This window comes from Solanum stenotomum, unplaced genomic scaffold (assembly GCF_019186545.1).
Source record: "Solanum stenotomum isolate F172 unplaced genomic scaffold, ASM1918654v1 scaffold18203, whole genome shotgun sequence".
Classification (NCBI taxonomy): Eukaryota; Viridiplantae; Streptophyta; class Magnoliopsida; order Solanales; family Solanaceae; genus Solanum; species Solanum stenotomum.
Window position 1 is genome coordinate 68,642 of NW_026024917.1, and position 25,666 is coordinate 94,307.

The window sequence follows — 25,666 nt, forward strand, 5'->3', positions numbered from 1 at the left end:
TATGTCAATTAAATGTGTGAATAAAGATATTCAATAAAATTATTTATCTTCTCTATAGAGTTTTATACAAATAATTTTTTATAATTTTCATTAAGAGGTTTAAAATCTAAAGAGGTAAACACATGAAGAAGTTTCACATCAACTATGTATATACATAAAAAAATTTAACTATGTATAAATAGTATCATTTTTTACTGAGGAAATTCGAACTAACCCATCTTTTAGTATAGGGGTTAGAAAATGTATTTAGTGTAATTAACCCAAAAATACTACTTATGTGACTTATTTTCCTACTTATGTGACCCTCTCTACAATCATGAAATCTATTTTTTTTTGCTTTATAGAATAATGAAAATTAACAAATTGTTTATATTGTGTCTATATAAAAACTGTCAGAAAAGCTGAATTTATGATAATATGGGTGATGTTGAAATAAACGTTGTTAAAATAGGACTAAATATTTGTTTTTTTGAAACTTAAGGACCCAAAGCAACATTTACTCTTCTTTTACGTTTCTCCCACATCGAGCTCAGTCAGAAGTTTGCAGCAGAATAAGAACAGTAGCGAAGCAATGGAGTTCGTCCCTTCGGGGACATCCGATAAAATTGGAACGATACAGAGAAGATTAGCATGGCCCCTGCGCAAGAATGACACGCACAAATCGAGAAATGGTCCAAATTTTTTTGCCGGTCGTCGGCGCTTATGCTCCGGTCAGTCTGTATTTTTTGGCGCTATTCGGAGTTTCTTTCAGTCTGTTTTGTTTCCTGTTTCGTCTGGATTCAATTAGTATATTATCAACATTTGATTTACATGGCTCCTCTCGTATTTCGAGATTCATAAAAACCTAGTTCAATTAGTATATTGCGATTCTGTTATACTTCCTTGGTTTAGACTTAATTTGCATCTGAAATTTTATCAGAATCCCCAAATTCATGTTTTTGCTAATTAGGTTTTGCCATTTGATTGACTTACACTTTTGTTGTTGTTGTTGGTTACAATTACAATAATTTCAGTTTAGATGGCTAATCCAGCTTCTATCAGAACAAATAACTCAGCCTTCATTGCTATGATTGCTGATGAGGTGATTCACTATTTAATCTTTCACTAATAATCAATATGCTTCCATATCTATCTTTACAATTTGAATCTGTTACCTAAAAGGAGTGGAGGTCAGGATTAGGTTAGAAGGTATGTAGGTAGTTGAGTGTTGTTGCACTTCCTTTTTTTTTCCTTCTATGTGTATTAGTATTAGTTGCTTTCATTTGATTTGTATCTTGCTGTTTTGCCGTCATATTTTCTTGCTACCATGGTTAAATAGTTTTTTTCTTTTCTGTTGAGATGGAGGGTCTATTGGAAACGACCTCCCTACCCCACAAAGGTAAGGATAAGGTCTTGTTAATCCCCTACCCTCCCAGACCTCTCTTGTGGGATTATATTGGGTATGTTGTTGAACGAATTCATTATAGTAAATGATGGTGTATAAAACTGGATTTTGTCATTGGATAGAATATGTTCTTAAATCTTTTTTCTGATTCTAACAAACTACAAAGTGGAAATAGGAGACCTCAAGTATACTGTTAGTGTTATGGCCCCCTATCGACAAGTCAATTCCTTTGATCTTATTGCAATTGCAGGGAAATTGGAATTTTTTTTTTTGAGAAGGTAGGGAAATTGGAATTTTAAATTCATATTCTCATTGCGTACTTGCAAACTGGTTAATGTAGGATACAATCACTGGCTTTTTTACTAGCAGGAGTTGGCAATGCTGATTCGAGGAGGGAAACTAACTATCTTATTGTTGATTCAAGTACGTTATCAACTTTTTGTTCTCTCTATTATTGTGATTTAATAGCTGAAGAAATTATGAAAGCGAGAAAATCGAGGTTGCTTGATTAGGATTGTTAAGTTCTTGGCAGTGATGGAGCTTTTACATTTTCTATCACTCTAATTTATTTTTTGAGAAAGAATGTAATGTATATATATTTCCATTTCTAATGGTTTAGAAATAACGGTGAAGCAGATTGAAGATGCTTTTAAAGAATTCATCACAAGGGAGAACATTCGGCAATAGTGTTAATCAGCCAATATGTGAGTTTCTATTCTATTTTTCCCTCTTGTTTTATCGCAGCATCCATAGCATAACTGGTATTTATAACTTTGTTATGGAGAATGTCGAATAATTAGTATGTTAGTGCTTATTGGAGGTATGACGGGCGTAGCTTTGAACTTGTGAAGTACCTCATCGCAGGAAAAAATTCAACTGTCCTAGACCCTAGGTAGCTTGACCTGGGAAATCTGATTGAGAAGTGGAAAACAAATTTTAGTCGGAGTATGATATAGGAAGTTAAGCTTCATTAAAAATCTTTCATGTGATGGTTCTACCACTTGTCTGGTATACTTGTATTTGCAAAGTCGACCTTGAATGGTGTGCGGCCCTCGAAGGGAAACCCTGGAGCAATGGTAAAGTTGTCTCCATGTGACCCATAGGTCATGGGTTCAAGCTGTCGAAGCAATCACTAATGCATACATTACAGTAGGTTGTCTACATCACACGCCTTCCCCTTGGGGTGCGCCCTTCCTCTGACCTTGAATGGCATCTAAATAGCAAAATTGAGTCATTGCCATATAATGCCAACTTCTATGACTGCAAAAGAGGAGGGCGTTTGTCTACTATGAGTCTGTCCTCCGCAATTGGACAATAATGTGGACATTAATTACTATTAACACCAAACAACTTGAGAGAAAGTAGAAATACTTTCCATGGTAAAAGTGGCTAAGGATTTGCTTTATGATAGACTATCCATGGATCCAAATTTGTGACATTGTAGTGAGACTCAGGCCAAATACCATTAGCAGGATGATCCTTTGGACAATGCCGCATCGAGGAAGTATCAAGATTAATACCGATGGGAGCTACATAGATTATAATGATAAGCCAGAGATTGCAATGGGGATTTTGTTTTCACTTTTGCTATTCCTGTACAGTGCCAAAATCTTTGGGGGATAGCCAGAACATGTTCCCTATCAATGGTTTGATCTCCATTCACAATATACTATTATTCATAAGAAACACTTGCTTCAAGAAAAAAACATCGATTCTGACGAAATCATGTCTCCAATTTTACATCCATGTACCCTGTTTTGAGATTTTCTTGATCGTTACATGTCATAAAATGTTAACAGTTGTTGCCGTGATGATGAACTTTTAGCGTAGAAGTTGCTACTTAAAGTTAGTGAGCCTCTTCGTCGACATAGATGTCGTGTAGCTGCTCCACAAGAATATGTTGAACCTTATCCTGTTCCTGAGAGCTTATGGAAAACACCATCAGATTTTTTCTGTTGTATGGACTGCGTAAAACTGATGATTATTTGATCAATCATGCAGGCTTTAATGATTGTTTGATCTTAATGGCAGAGAGAAGACTCGTTGGACAGTGAAAAAGGGTACTGGTGTTGACTTCTCTATGGATGTAACGATCAGAATTGGGCTCAATACTGGAGATGGTGTAGCAACACTTATCAATGGCTTTCAGCATCGTTTGATGATCAAGAGGCTTATACGGAGGAGAAAGAGGACGATGCTATATTATTGGGGTATTTTAAAACAAGAATTCATCATGTTGTTGATTGATGGCGTAAATAATGCGACAGAAACTAAAGAGATTTGTGCCATATGTCGAGCAGAATTTGATCATGAAGAGTCTATTGGGACACTTGGGTGTGGACACGAATATCATACGAGCTGCATCAAACAATGGTTGCTGAGGAAGAAAGATTGTCCCATAAAATCTTTTGGGCTCGATGATGGTGTAGTCTATACAATTGATCAAAGGCGCTATGCATTTCCCTTGACTTACCATGAAAATGAAGTCGTTAGGCAACTTTTAAACATGTCTGAAGAAGAGTTTGGACTGCCGGGTGGTGGCCACCTTGTGATTCAGCCTTCATGGACTACGTCGTTTCACTAATCAAGAAAGGTGTAGCTACCAGAGATCTTCAAAAAGCATTGCTCCTATCAATTCCTTCATGTTGCTGTTCAACTTCTTCTTTGCACCTAAAAAGTGGGAATCAACAGATTCTTGTTTATTGAGTCATGACATCATGTTTTATGAATCGTAGCTCAAAATAGATTGTATAGCGAGTGAAAAATAGGCAACTGAAAGAATGTATTGTTACAAATTGGAAAAGTAAGTGGTGCATACACTTTCTCCAATCGACCAACATTATAAGAAATACAGTTAGAGTGTCTACATAAACAAAATATAGGATACGAAACAAATTGTTCTTGTATATATCAAAGATGTATAGTGCGTTACATCAACAACTTCAATACAACGGAATTTCATAATAAAACAATCTCTATATGCTATGTATTTCAGGGCAAGACAGAAGCTCGACACATGGGACAATCTTTTTTCCTCAGCAACCATTGTTTGATGCAGCCTGTATGATATTCGTTTCGTGTCCGCAGCCAAGTGTCCCAATGGACTCTTCATGCTCAAATTCTGCTTGACATATGGCACAAATCTCTTTAGTTTCTGTCGCATTATTTACTCCTTCAGCAACACGATGAATACTTGTTTTAAAATACCCCAATAATATAGCATCCTCCTCTTTCTCCAACGATTTAAGGATTTAATTTCCTATTATTATTTTTTTTGTTTTGGAAACTTAAGGCGGAACTATTTTATTTATTTCTCCTACTTTCTTTAGGAATAGGATTTAATTTAAGTAGTGTCACCAAGAATTCTTCAATGGCTTTTCCAACAATGCTGGAAAAGTAAGTGGTGCATACACTTTCTCCAATTGCTCAACCAACACAGATGAAATAGTCAAGCTAAAACAGCACACCAGGCCTGTAAATGTGTCGTTGGTATCAATATGTGGATACAATCGTTATGTTCCTTCCTCTCATTCTTACACCAAATGTAGCCACACCACCTCCAGTATTCAGCCCAATTCTAATCGTTCCATCCTTCGTTACTGCTATACGGTGCAAATTTGAAATAACCTGGTTAATATCAACAAAGCGAAATTGTCAAAAGACTTGCAATATACAGAAATTCTGGGGTTCAAGTCGTGAGAATGAAGAAATTTCGGGTAGGGAGCAGTCCGAGGACCACACGGCTTTGAAATTTGTCAACCAGGACATGTCCATCATATTTGATATTGCTCAAATTATGGCTTCTGTTTCTTAATATTTGAATAACAAAAGGCAATGACTTAAAACAGAAAGCAGATACAAGATCATAGTAAATTTACCTTTTAGGGGTCGTTTGGTAGAGTGTATTAGGAAAAATAACGCATGCGTTAGCATTGTGTATTACTAGTACCTTGTTTGGTACTCTTTTCCAACCTATGTATAACTAATGCTTGCATTAGTTATACACTCTATTGTGTATTAAGGTGTGTATTGTTAATACCATGGATTTCTAGGTATTAGCAATGCAATGGTTTTAATGCATGCATTAGATTAACTAATGACAAAACTACCCTCTAATAATAATAATTATTATAATAATTATTATTATTATTATTATTTTTGTAAAAGAATGTGGGGGTATTTTTGTAAACAAATATTTTTTTAATAGTCTTTATACAAGGCTTGCTATTTTCAATACATCAAACCAAACAATGTATAAGAAATAATGCAAGCATTACTAATGCTTGCATTACTAATGCATGCATTACTAATACATCATATTCAGCATTATTCTTATACACTCTACCAAACGACCCCTTAAGACTTTAATGCATTGACGCAACACCAACCCAAATCTTTGACTCACTATATCAATAAGCGCACAGTACATTTCTGTCCTTCTATAAACACTCCATCACAAGATCAATCGTCTAATAAGTGCAAACTCAATTGAGTGACCAACATTCAACTCACTACAAGGATAAATTATTCAGTCAAGCGGTGAAAAAAAAAAAAAGCAGCAGTAAATAAGGGACTGAACAGGTAATGTGAGTTAAGCATCAAGAAATATTAAGGAATAATCTTTAGGAGAATGATGAGAGAAAGATGCATGATAAAATGGCGAACTAATGATCAGGGATATACCGTAAACCAGTTTTTCCTCATCGTTTTTAGATGCCACTATTCAGTAGAGAAGAGGTATTTCACTCATATAGAGTCCTGAGCAGGATCGTATGGATGGTCCTTTGATGGAAGCTCCAGAATGGTTGGGATTGATTTATTGTAACTATCAATCAAGAATCTTATCATGTTTGCAACCTGAATATGAAAAACAGTGGACATATTGGCTACAAGTTTGATGCAAAAAGGGAGAAGCTTTTATTCGATCCAAAGTATTTACTAGAGCAACTGCAAGTAGAGGCAAAAGAGAAGCAATTCGTTTCCCACAAGATCGAAGCATTGATTTTTGTATGCGGAGGACAGAGTCATTTTAGACAAATAGTCCTCCTCTTTGCAGTCATAGAAGTTGGCATTATATGGCAATGACTCCTCAATTTTGCTATTTAGACGCCATTCAAGGTAAAAGGGCAGCCTGGTGCTCAAAGCCTCCCGTATTGGCAGGGCCCAAGGAAGGGCCGCACCCCAAGGGGAAGGGGTGTGATATAGATAGCCTACTCTAATGCAAGCATTAATGGCTGCTTCCACAGCTCAAACCCATGACTTATAGGTCACACAGAGACAACTTTATTGTTGCTCCAAGGCTCCCCTTCGAGTACACCATTCAAGGTTGACTTTGCAAATACAAGTATACCAGGCAAGTGGTGGAACCGTCGCATAAAAGTTTTTTTACGACGCTTAGCTTCCTATATCATACTCTGATTAAAATTTATTTTCCACTTCTCAATCAGGTTTCTCACGTCAAGCTACCTTTGGGTCTAGGACAGTTAAATTTCTCCGTGTGATGAGCTACTTCACATGTTCAAAGCTACAGTGTCTTACCTCCAATAGCACTAACATGCTAATTATTCGACATTCTCCATGTAAAAGTTAAAACCAGCAGTTGAAATGATGTTACGGATGCTGCCATGAACAAGAGGCAAAATAGAATAAAAACTCACATATTGGCTGATTAACGCTATCGCAATGTCCTCCCTTGTGGTGAATTCTTTAAAAGCATCTTCAATCTGCTTCACTGATATATCTAAACCATAAGAAACGGAAATATACATTACATTCTTTCTTAAAAAAACAAATTAGAGTGATACAAAATGTAAAAGCTCCATCACTCACAAGGACTTAACAATCCTAATCAAGTAACCTCGATTTTATTTTCTTCCATAATTTTTTCAGCTATGAAATCTCAATATTAGAGAGAACAAAAGGTTGAAAACATACTTGAATCAACAATAGTATAGTTCGTTTTCCTCCTCAAATCAACATTGCCAACTCCTGCTAGTAAAAATCCAGTGATTGTATCCTACATTATCAAGTTAGCAAGTACGCTAATGAGAATATGAATATAAAATTCCAACTTCCCTGTAATTGCAATAAGATAAAAGAACATGACTTGTCGATAAGGGGCCATAACACTACCAGTATACTTGATACCTACTATTTCCAGTTTGTAGTTTGCCAGAATCAGCAATAAGCAAATGTATTGAAACATTATGCAGGAAATTTCTAGGGACAGGAGGGGTAGATGCATCCAGGAAGGCATTGATTGCAAGGGAGCAACTATGTAGTTCTAAAACTGCAGGGGGACTCAATTTACTGGATATCCAAACATGGAATAAGGCTGCAATAAGCAAGCTACAATGGAGTTTGAGTACTAAAAAAGATAATGGGTGAAATGGGTTCATATGTACTATGGGAAACAAGGGACCTTATGGGGTGTTCTAGCACCTCAAGCTTCATGGATGGTGAAGAAAATACTCCAAATGCACAAAAAACTAGAGGTTATTGGCTGGAATGAGGAGTATGTCAACCAGATTGATAAATTTTCTATAAAAGAAATATATAAAGCTCTTAGAGGAGATTACCAGAAGGTGGAGTGGAGGAGGCTGACTTGTAACAATGCAGCTTGTCCTAAGTGGATTTTCATATTATACTTAGCATTACAAAGCAGGCTGCTCACACAAGGGATCGATTAGCAACATGGGGCTGCGTAGAAGATGTCCACTGTGTCCTATGTGGAACTGAAGATGAGAGCCATAATCATATATNTCGAGAAATGGTCCAAATTTTTTTGCCGGTCGTCGGCGCTGATGTTCCGGTCGGTCTGTATTTTTTGGCCGTTCGCCGGCGTCGACGGTTACACGAGATTTCTCGAACTTCGTAAGTTATTCAGAGTTTCTTTCAGTCTGTTTTATTTCCTGTTTCGTCTGGATTCAATTAATATATTATCAACATTTGATTTACATGGCTCCTCTCGTAGAAAAACCTAGTTCAATTAGTATATTGTGATTCTGTTTTACTTCCTTGGTTGAGACATAATTTACATCTGAAGGTTTATCAGAATCCCCAAATTCATGTTTTTGCTAATTAGGTTTAGCCATGTGATTGACAAAGTTTTTTTTCTTTCTTTTGTTTGTAATTCTCTTGTAGTTGGCTACAATTACAATCATTTTAGTTTAGATGGCGAATCGAGCACCGGTCGGAACAAATAACTCAGCCTTCATTGCTAGGATTGCTGATGAGGTGATTCACTATTTAATCTCTCACTAATAATCAATATGCTTTCATATCTATCTTTACAATTTGAATCTGTTACCTAAAAGGAGTGGAGGTCAGGATTAGGTTAGAAGGTTAGTAGGTAGTGAGTGTTTGTCCCACTTTCTTTCCTTTTCTTCTATGTGTATTAGTATTAGTTGCTTTCATTTGATTTGTATCTTGCTGTTTTGCCGTCATATTTTCTTGCTACCATGGTTAAATTTTTTTTTTCTTTTCTGTCGAGATGGAGGGTCTATTGGAAATGACCTCCCTACCCCACAAAGGTAAGGATAAGGTCTTGTAAATCCCCCACCTTCCCAGACCTCACTTGTGGGATTATATTGGGTATGTTGTTGTTGAACGGATTAGTTGTAGTAAATGATGGTGTATAAAATTGGATTGTGTCATTGGATTGAATATGTTCGTAAATCTTATTGCTGATTCTTTTTGTTTTTGGTAAGTAAAATATTTCATTACCAAATGAGCATTACAGATCAGTAACACAAGCAAACTGGACAGCTCCCAGTTTTGCAGCAACTTTCAATCTCTACTATCTTTAAACCAGTTCCTTACTATAATATCACTATCAAATCTAGCTAAGCACCTAGCATCTACACAGGGTAGAATTCTGAGTTTGCAATATATAGCTTAGTCTTGGTTCTGTTCTTCCTCTCATATGCACCTCTTGAACAACCTGTTTTGCCAGCATTGCAGGGGTTCTTGTTATCTTTTGGAAAATTTGTTGGTTCCTCTCCTGCCAAATAAGATAAACACTTGCAGCCAGTGCCGTCCTATATACCTCAGCTCTTGCTTGCTTGCCTTTGCATTGTACATTTACCCAAGTTATTTCCTCTTCCCATCCTCGAGCCTCCCTATGGATTTGCCAACAGAGTACCTTCTACCACACTTGAGATGAGAATAGACACCGAAAGAATATATGATTATGGCTCTCATCTTCAGTTCCACATAGGACACAGTGGACATCTTCTACACAGCCCCATGTTGCTAATCGATCCCTTGTGAGCTGCCTGCTTTGTAATGCTAAGTATAATATGAAAATCCACTTAGGACAAGCTGCATTGTTACAAGTCAGCCTCCTCCANTGCTTGCCTTTGCATTGGGCATTTACCCAAGTTATTTCCTCTTCCCATCCTCGAGCTTCCCTATTGATACTTTGCTAACAGAGTACCTTCTGCCACACCTGAGATGAGAACAGACACCGAAAGAATATATGATTATGGCTCTCATCTTCAGTTCCACATAGGACACAGTGGACATCTTCTACGCAGCCCCATGTTGCTAATCGATCCCTTGTGTGAGCAGCCTGCTTTGTAATGCTAAGTATAATATGAAAATCCACTTAGGACAAGCTGCATTGTTACAAGTCAGCCTCCTCCACTCTACCTTCTGGTAATCTCCTCTAAGAGCTTTATATAGTTGTTTTATAAAAAAATTATCAATCTGGTTGACATACTCCTCATTCCAGCCAATAACCTCTAGTTCTTACTTCTTAGTGCATTCCTCACCATCCATGAAGTTTGAGGTGCTAGAACACCCCATAAGGTCCCTTGTTTCCCATAGTACATATGAACCCATTTCACCATAGTCTTATCTTTTTTAGTACTCAAACTCCATAGTAACTTGCTTATTGCAGCCTTATTCCATATTTAGATATCCAGTAAATTGAGTCCCCCTGCAGTTTTAGAACTACATAGTTGTTCCCATGCAGTCAATGCCTTCCTGGATGCATCTACCCCTCCTGTCCATAGAAATGTCCTGCATAATGTTTCAATACATTTGCTTATTACTGATTCTAACAAACTACAAAGTGGAAATAGTAGGTATCAAGTATACTGGTAGAATCTAATGTATATTTCCGTTTTTATGGTTTAGAAATAATGGTGAAGCAAATTGAAGATGCTTTTAAAGAATTCACCACAAGGGAGGACATTGCAAATTTGCGATAGTGTTAATCAGCCAATATGAGTTTTTATTATATTTTCCCCTCTTGTTTTATGGCAGCATCCATAGCATCATTTCAACTGCTTGTTATAACTTTGCCTTGGAGAATGTCGTATAATTAGTATGTTAGTACTTATTGGAGGTATGACGACTTAGCTTTGAACTTGTGAAGTAGTCACAGGAAAAAGTTCAACTGTCCTAGGCCCAAAGGTAGCTTGACGTGGGAAACCTGATTGAGAAATGGAAAATAAAATTTAGTCGGAGTATGATTTAGGAAGTCAAGCTTCGTTAAAAATCTGTTATGTGACGATTCCACCACTTGCCTGGTATACTTGAATTTGCAAAGTCAACCTTGAATGATGTGTGTGGGCCCTCGAAGGGGAGCCTTGGAGCAACGGTGAAGTTGTCTCCGTGTGACCTATAGGTCACGGGTTCGAGCTGTGAAAGCAATCACTAATGCTTGCATTAGAGTAGATTGTCTACATCATACCCCTCCCCCCTTAGGGTGCGACCCTGCTAATGCGGGATGCTTAACCTTGAATGGCGTCTGGAAAGCAAAATTTAGGAGTCATTGCCGTATAACACCAACTTCTATGACTGCAAAGAGGAGGGTCGTTTGTCTAATATGAGTCTGTCCTCTGCGATTGGACTATAATGAGGACATAAATTACCTGTTAATTGCACCAAATAACTTGAGAGAAAGTACAAACACTTTCCATAGTAAAGAGGCAAAGGATTTGCTTTATGCAGTCATTGTTTCGGTCTTTGCTTATTATTACCGACTCCAGTAAAATATTTACAAATGTACTACCTATAACTACTATCGTGCATTCTTGTGAGACAGTCATCGATTTAACAATTTTGAACTAGCTCCTCCTCTTTTGCCTCTATTTGTAGTTGCTCTAATAAACTCTTTGGATCGATTAAAGTTTCTCCCATTTTGCATCAAACTTATTGCTAATATATCCACTGATTTTCATATTCAGGTCACAGACATGATCAGATTCTTGGTTGAAAGTTAGAATAAACCAATCCCAGCCATTCCGGAGATAAAGGACCATCCATATATCTCCCGTACTTGATGAGAGACTATTTTAACAAATAAAAAAGTAATTTTTGATCAGGAATATGAATGATTTTATCAATGATCATGTCCTTGAGGAATTTTATTTGCTTTTTATAATAACGAAAAATCAACAAACTGTTTATATTGAGTCTTCTTAAAAACTGTCAAAATGAATAGTGAAATAGGTGATGTGGAAATAAACGTTGTCAAAATAGGAAGAAATGTTTGGTTTTCGAAACTTAAAGACCCAAAACGACATCTACTCCACTTTTGTCTTCTTTTATGTTTCTCCCACATCGAGCTCAGTGCGAAGCATTGGAGTTCGTCCCTTCGGCGATGATATAGAGAAGATTAGCATGGCCCCTACGCAGGGATGACACACACAAATCGAGAAATGGTCCAATTTTTTTTGCCGGTCGTCAGTGCTGATGCTCCGATCGGTCTGTGTTTTTTGGCCCAGCGGCGGCCTCCGATCGGTCTGTGTTTTTTGGCCCTGCGGCGGCAACGGTCAAACGATATTTCGGAGTTCCTTTCGTCTGTTTTACTTCCTGTTTCCCCAAATTTAGCCGACGAAGATAGGCCGTAGTTTTACGTGGCATCTTTCGTATTTCGAGATTCAAAAAAATTAGTTCAGTTATTATATTGTGATTGTGTCTTACTTCCTTGGTTTGGACTTAATTTGCATCTGAAGTTTTATCAGAATCCCCAAATTCATGTTTTATGCTAATTAGGTTTTGCCATTTGATTGACTTACATTCTTTGTTGTTGTTGTTGTAGTAATTCTGTTGTAGTTGGTTACAATTACAATCATTTCAGTTTAGATGGCGAATCGAGTTCCAGCCAGAACAAATAACTCAGCCCTCATTGTTATAATTGCTGATGAGGTGATTCGCTATTTAATCTTTCACTAATAACCATTATGCTTTCATATCTATCTTAATAATTTGAATCTGTCACTTAAAAAGGAGTATGTTGTTGTTGTTGAATGTATTCATTGTAGTAAATGAAGGTGAATAAAACTGAATTGTGTCATGGGATTGAAAATGTTGATAAATCTTATTGCTGATTCAAACAAAGTATAAAGTGGAAATAGTAGGCATCAAGTATACTGTTAATGTTATGGCCCCTTATCGCCATGTCAATTCCTTTTATCTTATTGCAATTGCAGAGAAATTGGAATTTTAAACTCATATTCTCATTAGCATACTTGCAAACTTGTTAAAGGCACAGCTATCTAGAATGGGCCAACCGAGTAGATATTCATCTGATGGCAATAACTTGTTAATGTAGGATAGAATTACTGGATTTTTACTCGCAGGAGTTGGCAATGTTGATTAGAGGAGGTAAACTAACTGTATCTTATTGTCGATTCAAGTATGTTTTCAACTTTTTGTTCTCTCAAATATTATGATTTAATAGTTGAAGAAATTAGGGAAGAAAGAAAATCGAGGTTGCTTGATTAGGATTGTTAAGGCCTTGTCAGTGATGGAGCTTTTACATTTTGCATCACTCTAATTTGTTTTTTTGAGAAAGAATGTAATGTATATTTCCGTTTCTTATGGTTTAGAAATAACCGTGAAGCAGATTGAAGATGCTTTTAAAGAATTCACCACAAGGAGGACATTGCGATAGTGTTAATCAGCCAATATGTGAGTATTTATTCTATTTTGCCTCGTTTTATGGCAGCATCTGTAACATCATTCAACTGCTGGTTTTAACTTTGACATGGAGAATGTCGAATAATTAGCATGTTAGTGCTTATTGGAGGTATGACGGCGTAGCTTTGAACATGTGAAGTAGCTCATCACAGGGAAAAATTTAACTGTCCTAGACCCAAAGGTAGCTTGACGTGAGAAACCTGATTGAGAAGCGGAAAATAAATATTAATCAATATGATGTAGGAAGCTAAGCGTCGTAAAAAAACTTTTATGTGACCGTTCCACAACTTGCCTGGTATACTTGTATTTGCAAATTCAACCTTGAATGGTGTGCGACCCTCGAAGGGGAGCCTTGGAGCAACAATAAAGTTCTCTCCGTGTGACGTATAAGTCATGGGTCCGAGCTGTGGAAACATCCATTAATGCTTGCATTAGAGTAGGCTATCTATATCACACCCCTTCCCCTTGGGGTGTGGCCCTTTCTTGGACCCTGCCAATGCGGGAGGCTTTGAGCACCAGGCTGCCCCTTTNTTAATCAGAGTATGATATAGGAAGCTAAGCGTCGTAAAAAAACTTTTATGCGACGGTTCCACCACTTGCCTGGTATACTTGTATTTGCAAAGTCAACCTTGAATGGTGTACTCGAAGGGGAGCCTTGGAGCAACAATAAAGTTGTCTCTGTGTGACCTATAAGTCATGGGTTTGAGCTGTGGAAGCAGCCATTAATGCTTGCATTAGAGTAGGCTATCTATATCACACCCCTTCCCCTTGGGGTGCGGCCCTTCCTTGGACCTTGCCAATGCGGGAGGCTTTGAGCACCAGGCTGCCCTTTTACCTTGAATGGCATCTAAATAGCAAAATTGAGGAGTCATTGCCATATAATGCCAACTTCTATGACTGCAAAGAGGAGGAAAGTTTGTCTAATATGACTCTGTCCTCCGCATACAAAAATCAATGCTTCGATGCATCTTCTGGGAAACTAACTGCTCCTCTTTTGCCTCTACTTGTAGTTGCTCTAATAAATACTTCAGATCGAATAAAAGCTCATCCCATTTTGCATCAAACATATAGCTAATATTTCCACTGTTTTTCATATTCAGGTTGCAAACATGATAAGATTCTTGGTTGATAGTTACAATAAACAAATCCCAGCCATTCTGGAGATTCCATCAAAGTACTATCCATATGATCCTGCTCACGACTCTATTCTTTCACGAGTGAAGTACCTATTCTCTACTGAATCAGTGGCATCTGAAAGACGATGAGGAAAAAATGGTTTACGGTATATCCCTGATCATTAGTTCACCTTTTTACTATGCATCTTTCCATCATCATTCTCCTAAAGATTATTCCTTAATCTTTCTTGATGCCTACTCACATTACCTGTTCAGTCTCTTATTTACTGCTCCTTTTTTTTTCACCGCTCGAGTTAATAATTTATCCTTGGTATGAGTTGAGTGTTGGTCACTCAATTGAGTTTGCATGCGATTGATGTTGTGATGGAGTGTTTATAGAAGGACAGAAATGTACTGCGTGCTTATTGATATAATGAATCAAGATTTGGGTTGGTGATGCTTCAATGTATCTGTTTTCTGTTTTTGTTATTCAAACATTAAGAAACAGAGGTCACATTTCCTGGTTGATAAATATCAAAGCCGCATGGTCCTCAGACTGCTCCCTACCCGAAATTTCTTCATCCTCACGACTTGAACCCCAGAATTTCTGTATATTCTAAGTCCTCTGACAATTTCGTTTTGTTGATACTAACTGGGTTAATTCAAATTTGCACTCTGTTTCGAGATTTTCTTAATTGTTACATGTCATAAAATGTCAACAGTTCTTGCCCCGACAATGAATTTTTAGCGTAAAAGTTGCTACTTAAAGGTATCGAGCCACTTCATCGACATTGATGTTGTGTAGCTGTTCCACAAGAATATGTTGAGCGTTATCCTGTTCCTGAGAGCTTATGGAAAACACCATCAGATTTTTTCTGTTGTATGGACTGTGTATACTTGTAAAACGTCTGATTATTTGATCAATCATGCAGGCTTTGATGATTGTAAGGATTGTTTTGATCTTAATGGCAGATAGAAGACTTCTCCATGGATGAAGTGATAGCTGTAACGAAGGATGGAACGATTAGAATTGGGCTGAATACTGGAGGTGGTGTAAGGAGAATAACGATTGTATCGACTTCAATGAAACTTTGAACATTAGCATCTCACAAAGACTTATCGACAACATGTTGGATACCAATGACACTTTTACACTTGTTGTTTTTTGATATTTTACAGGGTTTGAGCATTTCTTCTGTGTTGGTTGAGCTATTGGAGAAAGTGTATGCACCACTTATCGATGGGATTATGTACCTTTCAGCATTGTTGGAAAAGCCATTGAAGAATTCTTGGTGACACTACTATATGTTCCATTATTTTTCTTTTATATTTACTAATAATTTAAACAGCCTCTATTTACAAAAAAAAATAAAATTAGTGGGAAATTGATTATGTTCCCTCTACTTCTCTTTTACCTTAAATTAAATCCTATTCCTAAAGAATGTAGGAGAAATAATAAAATAGGAAACTTTTTGTTTCCGCCTTAAGTTTCCAAAACAAAATAGGAAATTAAATCCTTAAATCGTAGGAGAAATATATAAAATAGGAAATGTTTGCACCTTAAGTTTCCAGAAAACAAATTAGGAATATCCAACTCTATATATACTCTGTTCTTCACCCCCATACTTTGTTTCTTCAAATAAATAAAAAATCTGGTGTTGAACAATGAGTAACTCGCAATTTATGTTTGTGAATTCGCGTAGGATTGGAATTAGAAGTAGGCGATCCCCCTATGATCGTTCTTCCAGAAGAAGACAACGCGATCATCCCCTCGTTTTAGAATTTCAAGTCACAATTACTCCACACAGTGGCGAAATTACAATTATTAACGTCAGTAGTCGTGATTTAGTGGAAAGGGCCTTAAGGCAGCAGCGTCTACCAGACTACCTCAATGGCGGTTCATCACAAAATTCTTCAGATGATTCTCAACCAGAAAGTGAACTACTGTTTGATGATCAAGAGGCTAATACGGAGGAGAAAGAAGATGATGCTATATTATTGGGGTATTTTAAAACAAGAATTCATCGTGTGGCTGATGGTGTAAATAATCCCACAGAAACTGAAGAAATTTGTGCCATATGTCAAGCAGGATTTGAGCATGAAGAGTCCATTGGGACACTTGGGTGTGGACACGAATATCATACAGGTTGCATCAAACAATGGTTGGTGAGGAAAAAAGATTGTCCCATGTGTCGAGCTTCTGTCTTGCCCTTAAAACATAGCATATAGAGATTGTTTTCTTATGAAATTCCATTGTATTAAACTTAGTCAGACAGTTAGCTATTATGAAGTAGTGGATGTAACACACTATATATTTTTGATAAATATAAGAACAATTTATTTCCTGTCCTAAATATTATTAAGAGACCACAAATTATCATATCATCTACATTTAGTTTATGCTTGTATTTCTTATAATGTTTGTCAATTAGCTTATTTCCGTTGATTGTCCAGAAATCTGGACTTCTGTTTTTCAATCATCATTAAGGGAACTCTTTAAGCAAATATTACCAAAACAGAGATTAATCAGAAACAGAACGTTTTCTTTTCATAAACTGACCGGGAAGAATTTCCCCTCCTAGGTTCTTGTACTTTTGAACCATACAGTGAATTTTCTCTTTCTCATTTACTATCCTACTGTTCTACAAAATTTCATATGTTGAATAATTTGCACTGTGATCTTGTTAATCGGGATGTAAGATCAACGAACACATCCTCTTTGCAAGGTATTGTAAGGCCACCCATTGGGTGATCAAAGCCAAACTCCTCTTCGGATTTAGCTAACAAGTCTTGAAATAAAGGCTGGCTTAAGTATGATACTGGCACAACGAATCTCTTCTGCTGGCTCTCTCCTACATATACTGCACAATGACCTTTTGGAACACATGGTTTTGCCTACTCCATTATTGTCAAAATATTTAGGCCATAAATTTGTTGAAGAACAACACTAGGTCCCTTTGCTTCTCATGATTTGGAACAGTAGAGACCCTTAAAATCGACGAAATTAATGACTTAGTCCAGGACCACTTGGTTTAAAGATATGGTGACAGAGAATTGAATAAATGCATCAACATCTTTGATTAAAACTAGACACCATTATGATATGTTTTCATCATCAACTACAACCATTATCTATTCAGACATCAAATTGTTCTAAATTTCTAGTTTCCGGTTTCTTCCAAGAGAATTGGCAATGCTCAGCACTAAGAAACTCATCAAGATGGCCAGGAAATGGCACAAGTTTGCGGCCAAGCAGAGGAAAAGGATTTCATTTCCAAGAAATGGTAGTGATGCAGACAGTTGCAGTACATCCTCATCCTCTATAGTTGAAAAAGGCCATTTTGTAGCCTATACAATTGATCAAAGGCGCTATGCATTTCCCTTGACTTACCTTGAAAATGAGGTCGTTAGGCAACTTTTGAACATGTCTGAAGAAGAGCTTGGACTACCGAGTGGTGGCCCTATTAAATTACCCTGTGACTCAGCCTTCATGGACTACGTCGTTTCACTAATCAAGAAAGGTGTAGCTGCCGGAGATCTTCACAAAGTGTTGGTCCTATCAATTCCTTCATGTTGCTGTTCAACTTCTTCAGATTCTTGTTTATTGAGTCATCACATCATGTTTTATGAATCTTAGCTTAAAATAGATTGTATAGCAAGTGAAAAATAGGCAACTAAAAGCATGTATTATTACAAATTGGAATTCAGAAGCTTTGACATTCTCATATTTGGACTAATTTTTCAGAATGTATAGAATTTAATCCTAGAAAAACCCAAAATATGGTATTCGATAAGATCAAATGCATCACTATAAATATTTTGTATTTATAAGGTATAGAACAAGTTCACATGGTACACGCGCTTTTAAACCTGTTAGGTTGTTGGGTCAAAGTGGACAATACATATCATGAGCTTGGTCGTAACATTTTTAGAGCACTACAGAAGCTAGATTCAGATATCTAATTAAAGAGAATCCCCCCTATAGGAGTATTTTAGTGATAGTTCTATAGGAACTGGACAATCCTATTTGGTCAAATACCTCGCGACAAACTCCTATGTTCGGTATTTCTGAACGTGTAGGCAAATATGACTAAAGAGTGAGTAATTAATCAGAAGTAGAACTTTTACTACGCATAAATTTACAATGATATGGCGTATCTCTAAAATCTCCTCTTTCTCATTTACAAAAAAAAACATTTCTTAAAGAATTTGCAGTATGATGTAACTCATGATCTTCTTAAGCGTGAAGTATGTTAAAGTTGAGTGTGATTAATTGAAGACTCCATTAATGGAGCTTCTACAAGTGAACTGAAGAGAGCATGTGAAGAAGATGAATGAATCGTAATTTTGGAAAAGAGAAAAACTGACTTCCATTTCTTCCTTTGTCCTGTATATATACATGTGTATGTCAATACAAAAATCTAACTAACTAACAGACTATTCGTCTAACTATCTCTAACTAATTTGTTCAGTCATTATTCTAACTAACTGCATACATCCATTTCACATAATTAATTAAGACTAAAACTAATTAATCTCAACACCCCCCCCCCCTCAAGTTGGAAGGGAGATACTTTCAGACAACTTGTGCAAAACAACTGAATGTTTAGGACCAGTGAGACTTTTGGTTAAGACGTCGGCTAATTGTTCATCAGATGGAATGTGATGAAGAGTCACAAGTCCCTCTTGAAGCTTATCTCGAACAAAATGACAATCCACCTCTATATGTTTAGTTCTCTCATGAAATACGGGGTTCTTTGCAATATGTATGGCTGCCTGACTTTCGCAAAAGACTGATATTGGTTGGGAAGCTCCTTCTCCCATCTCATGAAGTAAACGCTTGAGCCAAACTAACTACCCAACCACTTTTCTTATTGCTCTGTATTCTGCCTCTGCTGAAGAAAGTGAGACAGTTGTTTGCTTCTTTGATTTCCAGCTTACAGGACAGTTCCCCATGAGTACTATGTATCCACTTACTGATCTCCTGGAATCAGGGCATGCAGCCCAATCTGAATCACAATAGGCAGTGATGGCATAGTCAGGCTCTTTGGACAAATAAATTCCTAGTGTAGGATCATTCATCAAGTATCTCAGCACATGAAAAGCAGCTCTCAGATGAGGTTCTCTTGGTGTTTGTAAGAATTGACTGAGGTGTTGCACACTGAATGCAATATCTAGTTTGGTGTTTGTGAGAAAATTCAACTTCCCTACCAGCCTCCGATAGTATGTTGGATCCTGCAATACAGTGCCTTCTTGTGACTTCAATTTTTCAACAGCATCAAGGGGAGAAGATGTTGGACTATAATGGAGACAATCATATTCCTTGATTAAGTCTGTAGTGAACTTTCTCTGTGTAATGAGCACACCATCTTGTTTGTAGAGAATTTCCATGCCCAAAAAATAGTGTCGTTTTCCTAAATCCTTAATTTTGAACTGGTCATTTAGAAAGGATTTCAGAGATGTGATTTCAGCTAAGTTAGTTCCTGTTAGTATTATATCATCAACATACACTGCTACAAAAACTGCAGATGAACTGTCCCTTTTGTAGAACAAAGAATAGTCACTGCTGGAATGTGAATATCCTCTTGAGTACAGTGCTTCTGCCAGTTTCTCATACCATTGCCTGCTGGCCTGTTTCAAACCATATAAAGACTTATTTAACTTGCAAACAAGTCCCTTTTCATTAACTTGAAGTCCTTTTGGGAGATCCATGTAAACTTCTTCATTTAGGTCTGCATTGTTGACATCTAGTTGGTATAAGTCCCAGCCCTTCTTGACTGCTAAACTGATCAAAGTTCTCACAGTAGTCATCTTAACTACTGGGGAAAATGTTTCAGTATAGTCAATCCCGGCCTGCTGAGTATATCCCTTCACCACAAATCTAGCTTTGAACCTCTCAATTGTTCCATCAGCCTTGTGTTTGATTTTGTAGACCCATTTGCAGCCAATTGCCCTCTTACCTGCAGGTAGATGAACTAAATCCCAGGTATTGTTAGCATGTAAGGCTTCAAACTCAAGAGTCATTGCTGATTGCCAAGCAGAGTTCATGACTGCCTCCTCATATGAGTTTGGTTCACTGTTATAACTGATGTTCCTAACTAGCTGCTGACTTTCTGGATTAAAACTAGTGAGTGAGACATGTTGTTGGGCAGTCGTATCATGGTGGTGATATGGGGATTGAGGTTGTAGGTTAGGTAAGGTGTATTTGTATTCATGAAGGTATCTTGGCACAGAATGAATTCTACTTGTTCTTCTAGGTTCAGATGGAAGATGTGAATGGAAAGGGGTAGTTGTGACAGGTTGAGATGAACAAGGGGTTTCTGAATGAGGTGAGGCATTGGTTGGTCCTGGTGAACATGGTGCTGAAATGATCTCATCAAACAAATTTCTTGTGGTATGTGGTATGTTGGCTACATCAGCATTGTTGTTTGTGACATTAGTTGGGATGCTTTCATTTAAATCATGAGCATTATTCAAAGTGTTGCTTGAGGAATGAAACAAATTATTGTTATAATTGAGATGTCTCAGTACAGAACAAAAATTGGAATCAGGAAAAGTAAAAACAAAGGGAAAAACATTTTCATGAAACAATACATCCCTTGAAACATGTATCTGCTTGGTGGTCAGGTCTAGTACTTTGTAGCCTTTTGTGTTAAAAGGGTATCCAATGAAAACATGGGGAGTGGCTCGTGGTTCGAATTTACCCTTGTGATGTTTGAGGGTACTTGGAAAACAAAGACATCCAAAAGATCTTAGATGTGAATATGTAGGGTGTTTTTGGTATAGGATTTGAAAAGGAGTTTTGTTTTGGATAGCTGAAGAAGGCAGTCTATTAATTATATAAGTTGCAGTTAAAATGCATTCTCCCCAATATCTCATGGGAAGTTTTGAATGATACAGAAGGTTTCTTGCAACTTCAAGTAGGTATTTGTGTTTTCTTTCTACCACACCATTTTGTTGTGGTGTGTAGGGACAAGTTCTTTGATGTATGATCCCTTTGGATTGCAAAAACATAGTGGTTTCTTTGTTGACAAATTCAAGACCATTGTCAGTTCTAATGGCCTTAATCTTGGTATTAAACTGATTTTCTACTAAGGATGTAAATGCCTTTATGGACTGTAAAACATTACTTTTGCAACTGATCAATTGAGTCCAAGTTGCCCTGCTACAATCATCAACTATTGTGATGAAGTATTTATAGTTGTCATGGGTTGGTGTATGGTATGGCCCCCATAAATCCATGTGGAGGAGGTCAAAGGTTTTGGGTGAAAAAGTGGTGGTGTTGGATGGGAATGGTAATCTTGCCTGTCTGGCCATAGGACAAATAGTACACAAGAAAGGTTGTTTTGGTGAGAACTTTACAGGTATGGTATGTATGCCTTTCATCTTAACAAAAGGAACATGTCCTAGCCTGGTGTGCCACAAATAATCGATACCATCTTCATGGGATGTACACAAAGAAAAAGAATTACATGGTGCAGAAATATCAGCAGAAATGGCAGGGGAATTTGTATTACAACAAACATTTTTATTACTTGGATGGACACATTTTACAGAAGGAGCAGAAAGATGTAATGCTTGTTTATTCAGATGACAACAACTAGAAGACATACATGAAACAGTGGAGCAAAAAGAAGGATCATCTTTGTGACATTTTGAACACAAGAAATAAAGACCATTCCTTGCTTTACCAATCACCAGAGGGCTCTTCAGTGAAGGGCCCTGCATAAAACATGAAACAGCATTGAAACTGACTGTATTTTTGAGATGAGAAGCTAAGCAATGTACTGAGATAAGATTGAACTTAAAAGTGGGTATAAACAATACTTTGAATAGAGTCAGTGTTGAATTCAAATGTGCATCTCCAATTTCTGTCACTTTAACTCTATAGCCATTTGGTAATGTAATTAGGAAAGGGTAAGGTAGAGGTCTGATGTTGGTGAGCAATGTTTTATTAAAAGTCATGTGGTTTGAGGCTCCAGAGTCTATAATCCAGGATTCAGCACTAAGTTTGGAACAACTACATGAGAGATTACCAATTTCATTAATAGAGGAGTGACAAGCCATGATACCTGCAAAGTTCAGAGCTCCATCCATAATATTTCCTACAGAGTCCTTAGTGTTTCCAGCTGTTCCTTGTATCTGAGTATTCTCGAGCAGCTTCACCAGATGATCATACTGGTATTGAGTCAATCCTTGAGTTCCTTGGCTTGGATCAGTCTGCATCTCACAGTTCAAGTGTGCAAGAGCTGCTGATCCTGAGTTCCTGCCCTTAGTGAACTTGAAATTTGGTGGAAAACCATGTTTTCTGTAGCATTTTGCCTCTATATGACCAGTTTTCTTACAATAGTCACAAAACAAGTTGGCTTTGTTAACATCCGGAATTGGATAGGTGTTGTTACTGTTGTAGTTCTGAAAATGGTTTGTATAACCTCTATAAGCATTGTTTCCATTTGTGTGCTTATTTTGGGAATAGTTTGTTTTGAAACTATTACTCCCAGAAATAGCACCAAGAGATGTGGAAGCGTTGAGAGAAGTAGAGGCCAAAGACATGCGAGTAGAGGGCTTGCCCTCTCGTTGTTTCTCTTCTTGAACTAGAATGGAAAAAGCTTGTGGCATGGTCGGCAGCGGGTTCATCATTAGGATACTACCTCGCATCACAGTGTACACCTCGTTTAGTCCCATTAGGAATTGAATCAGTCTGCGATCCTGCTCTGCCTTATGCATTTTTATTTTTCCACCACAATTGCACAGACATGTACACTGAGTGTTGGCATCCAAAGTAGAGAGTTCCTCCCAAAGTCGACGAAGTCTGGTGTAATACCCTGTGATATCCAGATTTCCCTGTGCGAGGTCATTGATCTCCTGTTGGAGCTGAAACAGTTTCGCACCATTGGTTTGATCGTAACGATCGGCTAACTCATCCCATAATTCCTTGGCGTTGTTGACGTATTGCAAGCTGTCAGCTAAATCCTTTGACAGTGAATTGAGAATCCACGACGTGACCATGTCATCGCAACGTTCCCATTGAGCAAATGTAGGCGAACTTGGATCTGGTTTCTGAGCTTTTCCATTGATGAAGCCGATCTTATTTTTCACAGAAAGGGCTCGAAGGACACCACGCCTCCAGGATCTATATCCTGTTCCATAAAAAAGAACTGGAGTAATTGAAGATCCGGCATTTTCCGATGGATGCATGTACAAAGGATCACTGAAATCGATGGTTGGTGGTGCGGGATTAAGATTCGTGGGATTTGGATTTGTTTCATTTGTTTGAGCCATGTTTTTGAAGGAAACTTGACAGGAAAATTGCAATCAAAGTCGAAACTGAAACGAGAATTGCAATTGAGAGCAGATTGCAACGAGGATTCCAGATGAGAATTGGAATGTGAATTAAACAGATGGAGAACAAACGTAGCGGAATTTGAATAAGAGAAGAGCACCTATGGCTCTGATACCATGTCAAAGTTGTAATTGAGCAGTTGAGAACTCCATTAATGGAGCTTATGCTAACAATTGAGGATGATACAGAAACATGAAGAAGATGGACGAGATCACAATTTGGGAAAAGAAAAACTGACTTCCATTTCTTCCTTTGTCCTGTATATATACATGTGTATGTAAAGAAAGAAAATCTAACTGACTAACAGACTCTTCTAACTAATTTGTTCAGTCATTATTCTAACTAACTGCATACATCAATTTCACATAATTAATTAAGACTAAAACTAATTAATCTCAACANTGAAGTAGAAAGGAGAGCATTGGCTCTGATACCTTGTTAAAGTTGAGTGTGATTAATTGAAGACTCCATTAATGGAGCTTCTACAAGTGAACTGAAGAGAGCATGTGAAGAAGATGAATGAATCGTAATTTTGGAAAAGAGAAAAACTGACTTCCATTTCTTCCTTTGTCCTGTATATATACATGTGTATGTCAATACAAAAATCTAACTAACTAACAGACTATTCGTCTAACTATCTCTAACTAATTTGTTCAGTCATTATTCTAACTAACTGCATACATCCATTTCACATAATTAATTAAGACTAAAACTAATTAATCTCAACAAAGTAAGTTCTCTTTGCAAGGTATCGTGAGGATGATCATAGCCAAAACTCTTCTTCAGCTTGAGCAAACAAGTCTTGAAATAAAGGTTGTATGACACTGGCACGACGAATCTCGAGAGCTAGTTGGTAACTCCAAATGATGAATTAAGGCAAAGAAGAAGAATTTTGAGAATTACAGACAACAAAAGTTAAGTTCTCTTTAATAACTAGATACTTGTGTTCTGCTCAAATGCATTGTGTATTAGTATATATAACCTAACGACAAGAGAAATTTCAGATTCACATGGTTTTGCTATAAATTTGTTGAAGAACAACACGGGCTTCTGCTTCTCGTGATTTGGAACCACAAGAATGGATGAAATCGATGCTCATCAGCTTCATATCTTCAAGAACAATGAACCCCGCAATTGCTAGTTTGTTAAGCTAACTGTGATAAGTTAGTTTAACAAACTCACCCAGTCCAGATTTCTGTACAATCAACCGAAAATAAACTAAAGAAATACAAGCATCAATATATCACATTACTACTACAGTTAGAGTGTCTACATAAACAAAATATAGGATATGAAACAAATTGTTCTTGTATATATCAAAGACGTATAATGCGTTACATCCGAAACTTCAATACAACATAATTTCATAATAAAACAATCTCTATATGCTCACGGCAAAACAGAAGCTCGACACATGGGACAATCTTTTTTCCTCAGCAACCATTGTTTGATGCAACCTGTATGATATTCGTGTCCACACCCAAGTGTCCCAATTAGGAGTGGCAAACGAGCAAGTCGAGTCGAATATGAGTCTATCAAAAAACGAGTTAAATAAAAATTGGTAAGTTACTCGACTCGTCTCACATTTTAAATGGGTAAAAATGAGTTACCCAATGGATAATATGGGTAACCATATTTACTCATATTATAATAGAAATCTTGTTAAAAGCTTTAAAAACAAAAAGAAAATTAATTTTTTTATCACTTCACGCCACCCCCTATTAGCACCCCCTATCCCAAAAAAATGTAAAAAAAAATAAAAAAAATTCCACCCCACCCCTACCAGCCCCCCCACCCCTCCCCCCCACACCCCATCCCAAAAAAAATTAACAAAATTTTAAATTTTTCATTAATTTTTTTTAAAAAAAAATTAAAAAATTACCACCCCAC

At 37.1% G+C, this 25,666-nt stretch overlaps 3 protein-coding genes, 1 long non-coding RNA gene, 2 other non-coding genes and 1 pseudogene across 7 annotated transcripts; 5 read left to right on the forward strand and 2 right to left on the reverse strand.

The window, feature by feature from the left end:
• Nucleotides 1–580: 580 nt before the first annotated feature.
• LOC125850620 (U6 spliceosomal RNA) lies at nucleotides 581–683 on the forward strand. The gene has a single exon (XR_007444831.1). It is a non-coding gene; the product is annotated as a U6 spliceosomal RNA (small nuclear RNA).
• Nucleotides 684–5,911: 5,228 nt separating this feature from the next.
• On the reverse strand, nucleotides 5,912–8,137 carry LOC125850606 (V-type proton ATPase subunit F-like; annotated as a pseudogene).
• A 9-nt stretch (nucleotides 8,138–8,146) lies between these two features.
• Nucleotides 8,147–10,667, forward strand: LOC125850607 (uncharacterized). Its single transcript, XR_007444829.1, has 3 exons — nucleotides 8,147–8,257; nucleotides 8,528–8,620; nucleotides 10,526–10,667. It is a non-coding gene; the product is annotated as an uncharacterized LOC125850607 (long non-coding RNA).
• Nucleotides 10,668–11,962: 1,295 nt separating this feature from the next.
• On the forward strand, nucleotides 11,963–12,069 carry LOC125850621 (U6 spliceosomal RNA). Its single transcript, XR_007444832.1, has one exon. It is a non-coding gene; the product is annotated as a U6 spliceosomal RNA (small nuclear RNA).
• Nucleotides 12,070–12,948: 879 nt separating this feature from the next.
• On the forward strand, nucleotides 12,949–16,779 carry LOC125850604 (NEP1-interacting protein 2-like). 2 transcript variants are annotated; one of them, XM_049530469.1, is made up of 5 exons: nucleotides 12,949–13,003; nucleotides 13,228–13,309; nucleotides 14,419–14,600; nucleotides 15,366–15,725; nucleotides 16,137–16,779. In XM_049530469.1, the coding sequence occupies exons 4-5, from the start codon at nucleotides 15,574–15,576 to the stop codon at nucleotides 16,660–16,662; spliced, it is 678 nt and encodes a 225-aa protein (XP_049386426.1). In that variant the 5' UTR covers nucleotides 12,949–13,003; nucleotides 13,228–13,309; nucleotides 14,419–14,600; nucleotides 15,366–15,573; the 3' UTR covers nucleotides 16,663–16,779. The 2 variants fall into 2 exon arrangements, with proteins under 2 accessions (XP_049386426.1, XP_049386428.1); XM_049530471.1 differs by having other exon boundaries at nucleotides 15,406–15,725.
• Nucleotides 16,780–17,085: 306 nt separating this feature from the next.
• LOC125850612 (auxin-responsive protein SAUR24-like) lies at nucleotides 17,086–17,562 on the reverse strand. The gene is made up of 2 exons (XM_049530475.1): nucleotides 17,557–17,562; nucleotides 17,086–17,328 (listed from the first exon to the last, which is right to left on the reverse strand). Exons 1-2 carry the CDS (start codon nucleotides 17,560–17,562, stop codon nucleotides 17,086–17,088), a joined length of 249 nt encoding a protein of 82 aa, XP_049386432.1.
• Nucleotides 17,563–17,653: 91 nt separating this feature from the next.
• On the forward strand, nucleotides 17,654–18,070 carry LOC125850613 (auxin-responsive protein SAUR68-like). Its single transcript, XM_049530476.1, has one exon. It carries the CDS (start codon nucleotides 17,654–17,656, stop codon nucleotides 18,068–18,070), a length of 417 nt encoding a protein of 138 aa, XP_049386433.1.
• The last annotated feature ends 7,596 nt before the right edge of the window (nucleotides 18,071–25,666 follow it).

What these genes read in the sequence shown, in the direction of transcription:
- LOC125850613 (XM_049530476.1), top strand. Translation starts at nt 17,654, where the DNA reads ATGGCCAGGAAATGGCACAAGTTTGCGGCCAAGCAGAGGAAAAGGATT.
- LOC125850604 (XM_049530469.1), top strand. Translation starts at nt 15,574, where the DNA reads ATGACACTTTTACACTTGTTGTTTTTTGATATTTTACAGGGTTTGAGC. An exon ending in AAGCCATTGAAGAATTCTTG is followed by an intron (nt 15,726 to 16,136) that starts GTGACACTACTA and finishes GAATTCGCGTAG; the next exon opens with GATTGGAATTAGAAGTAGGC.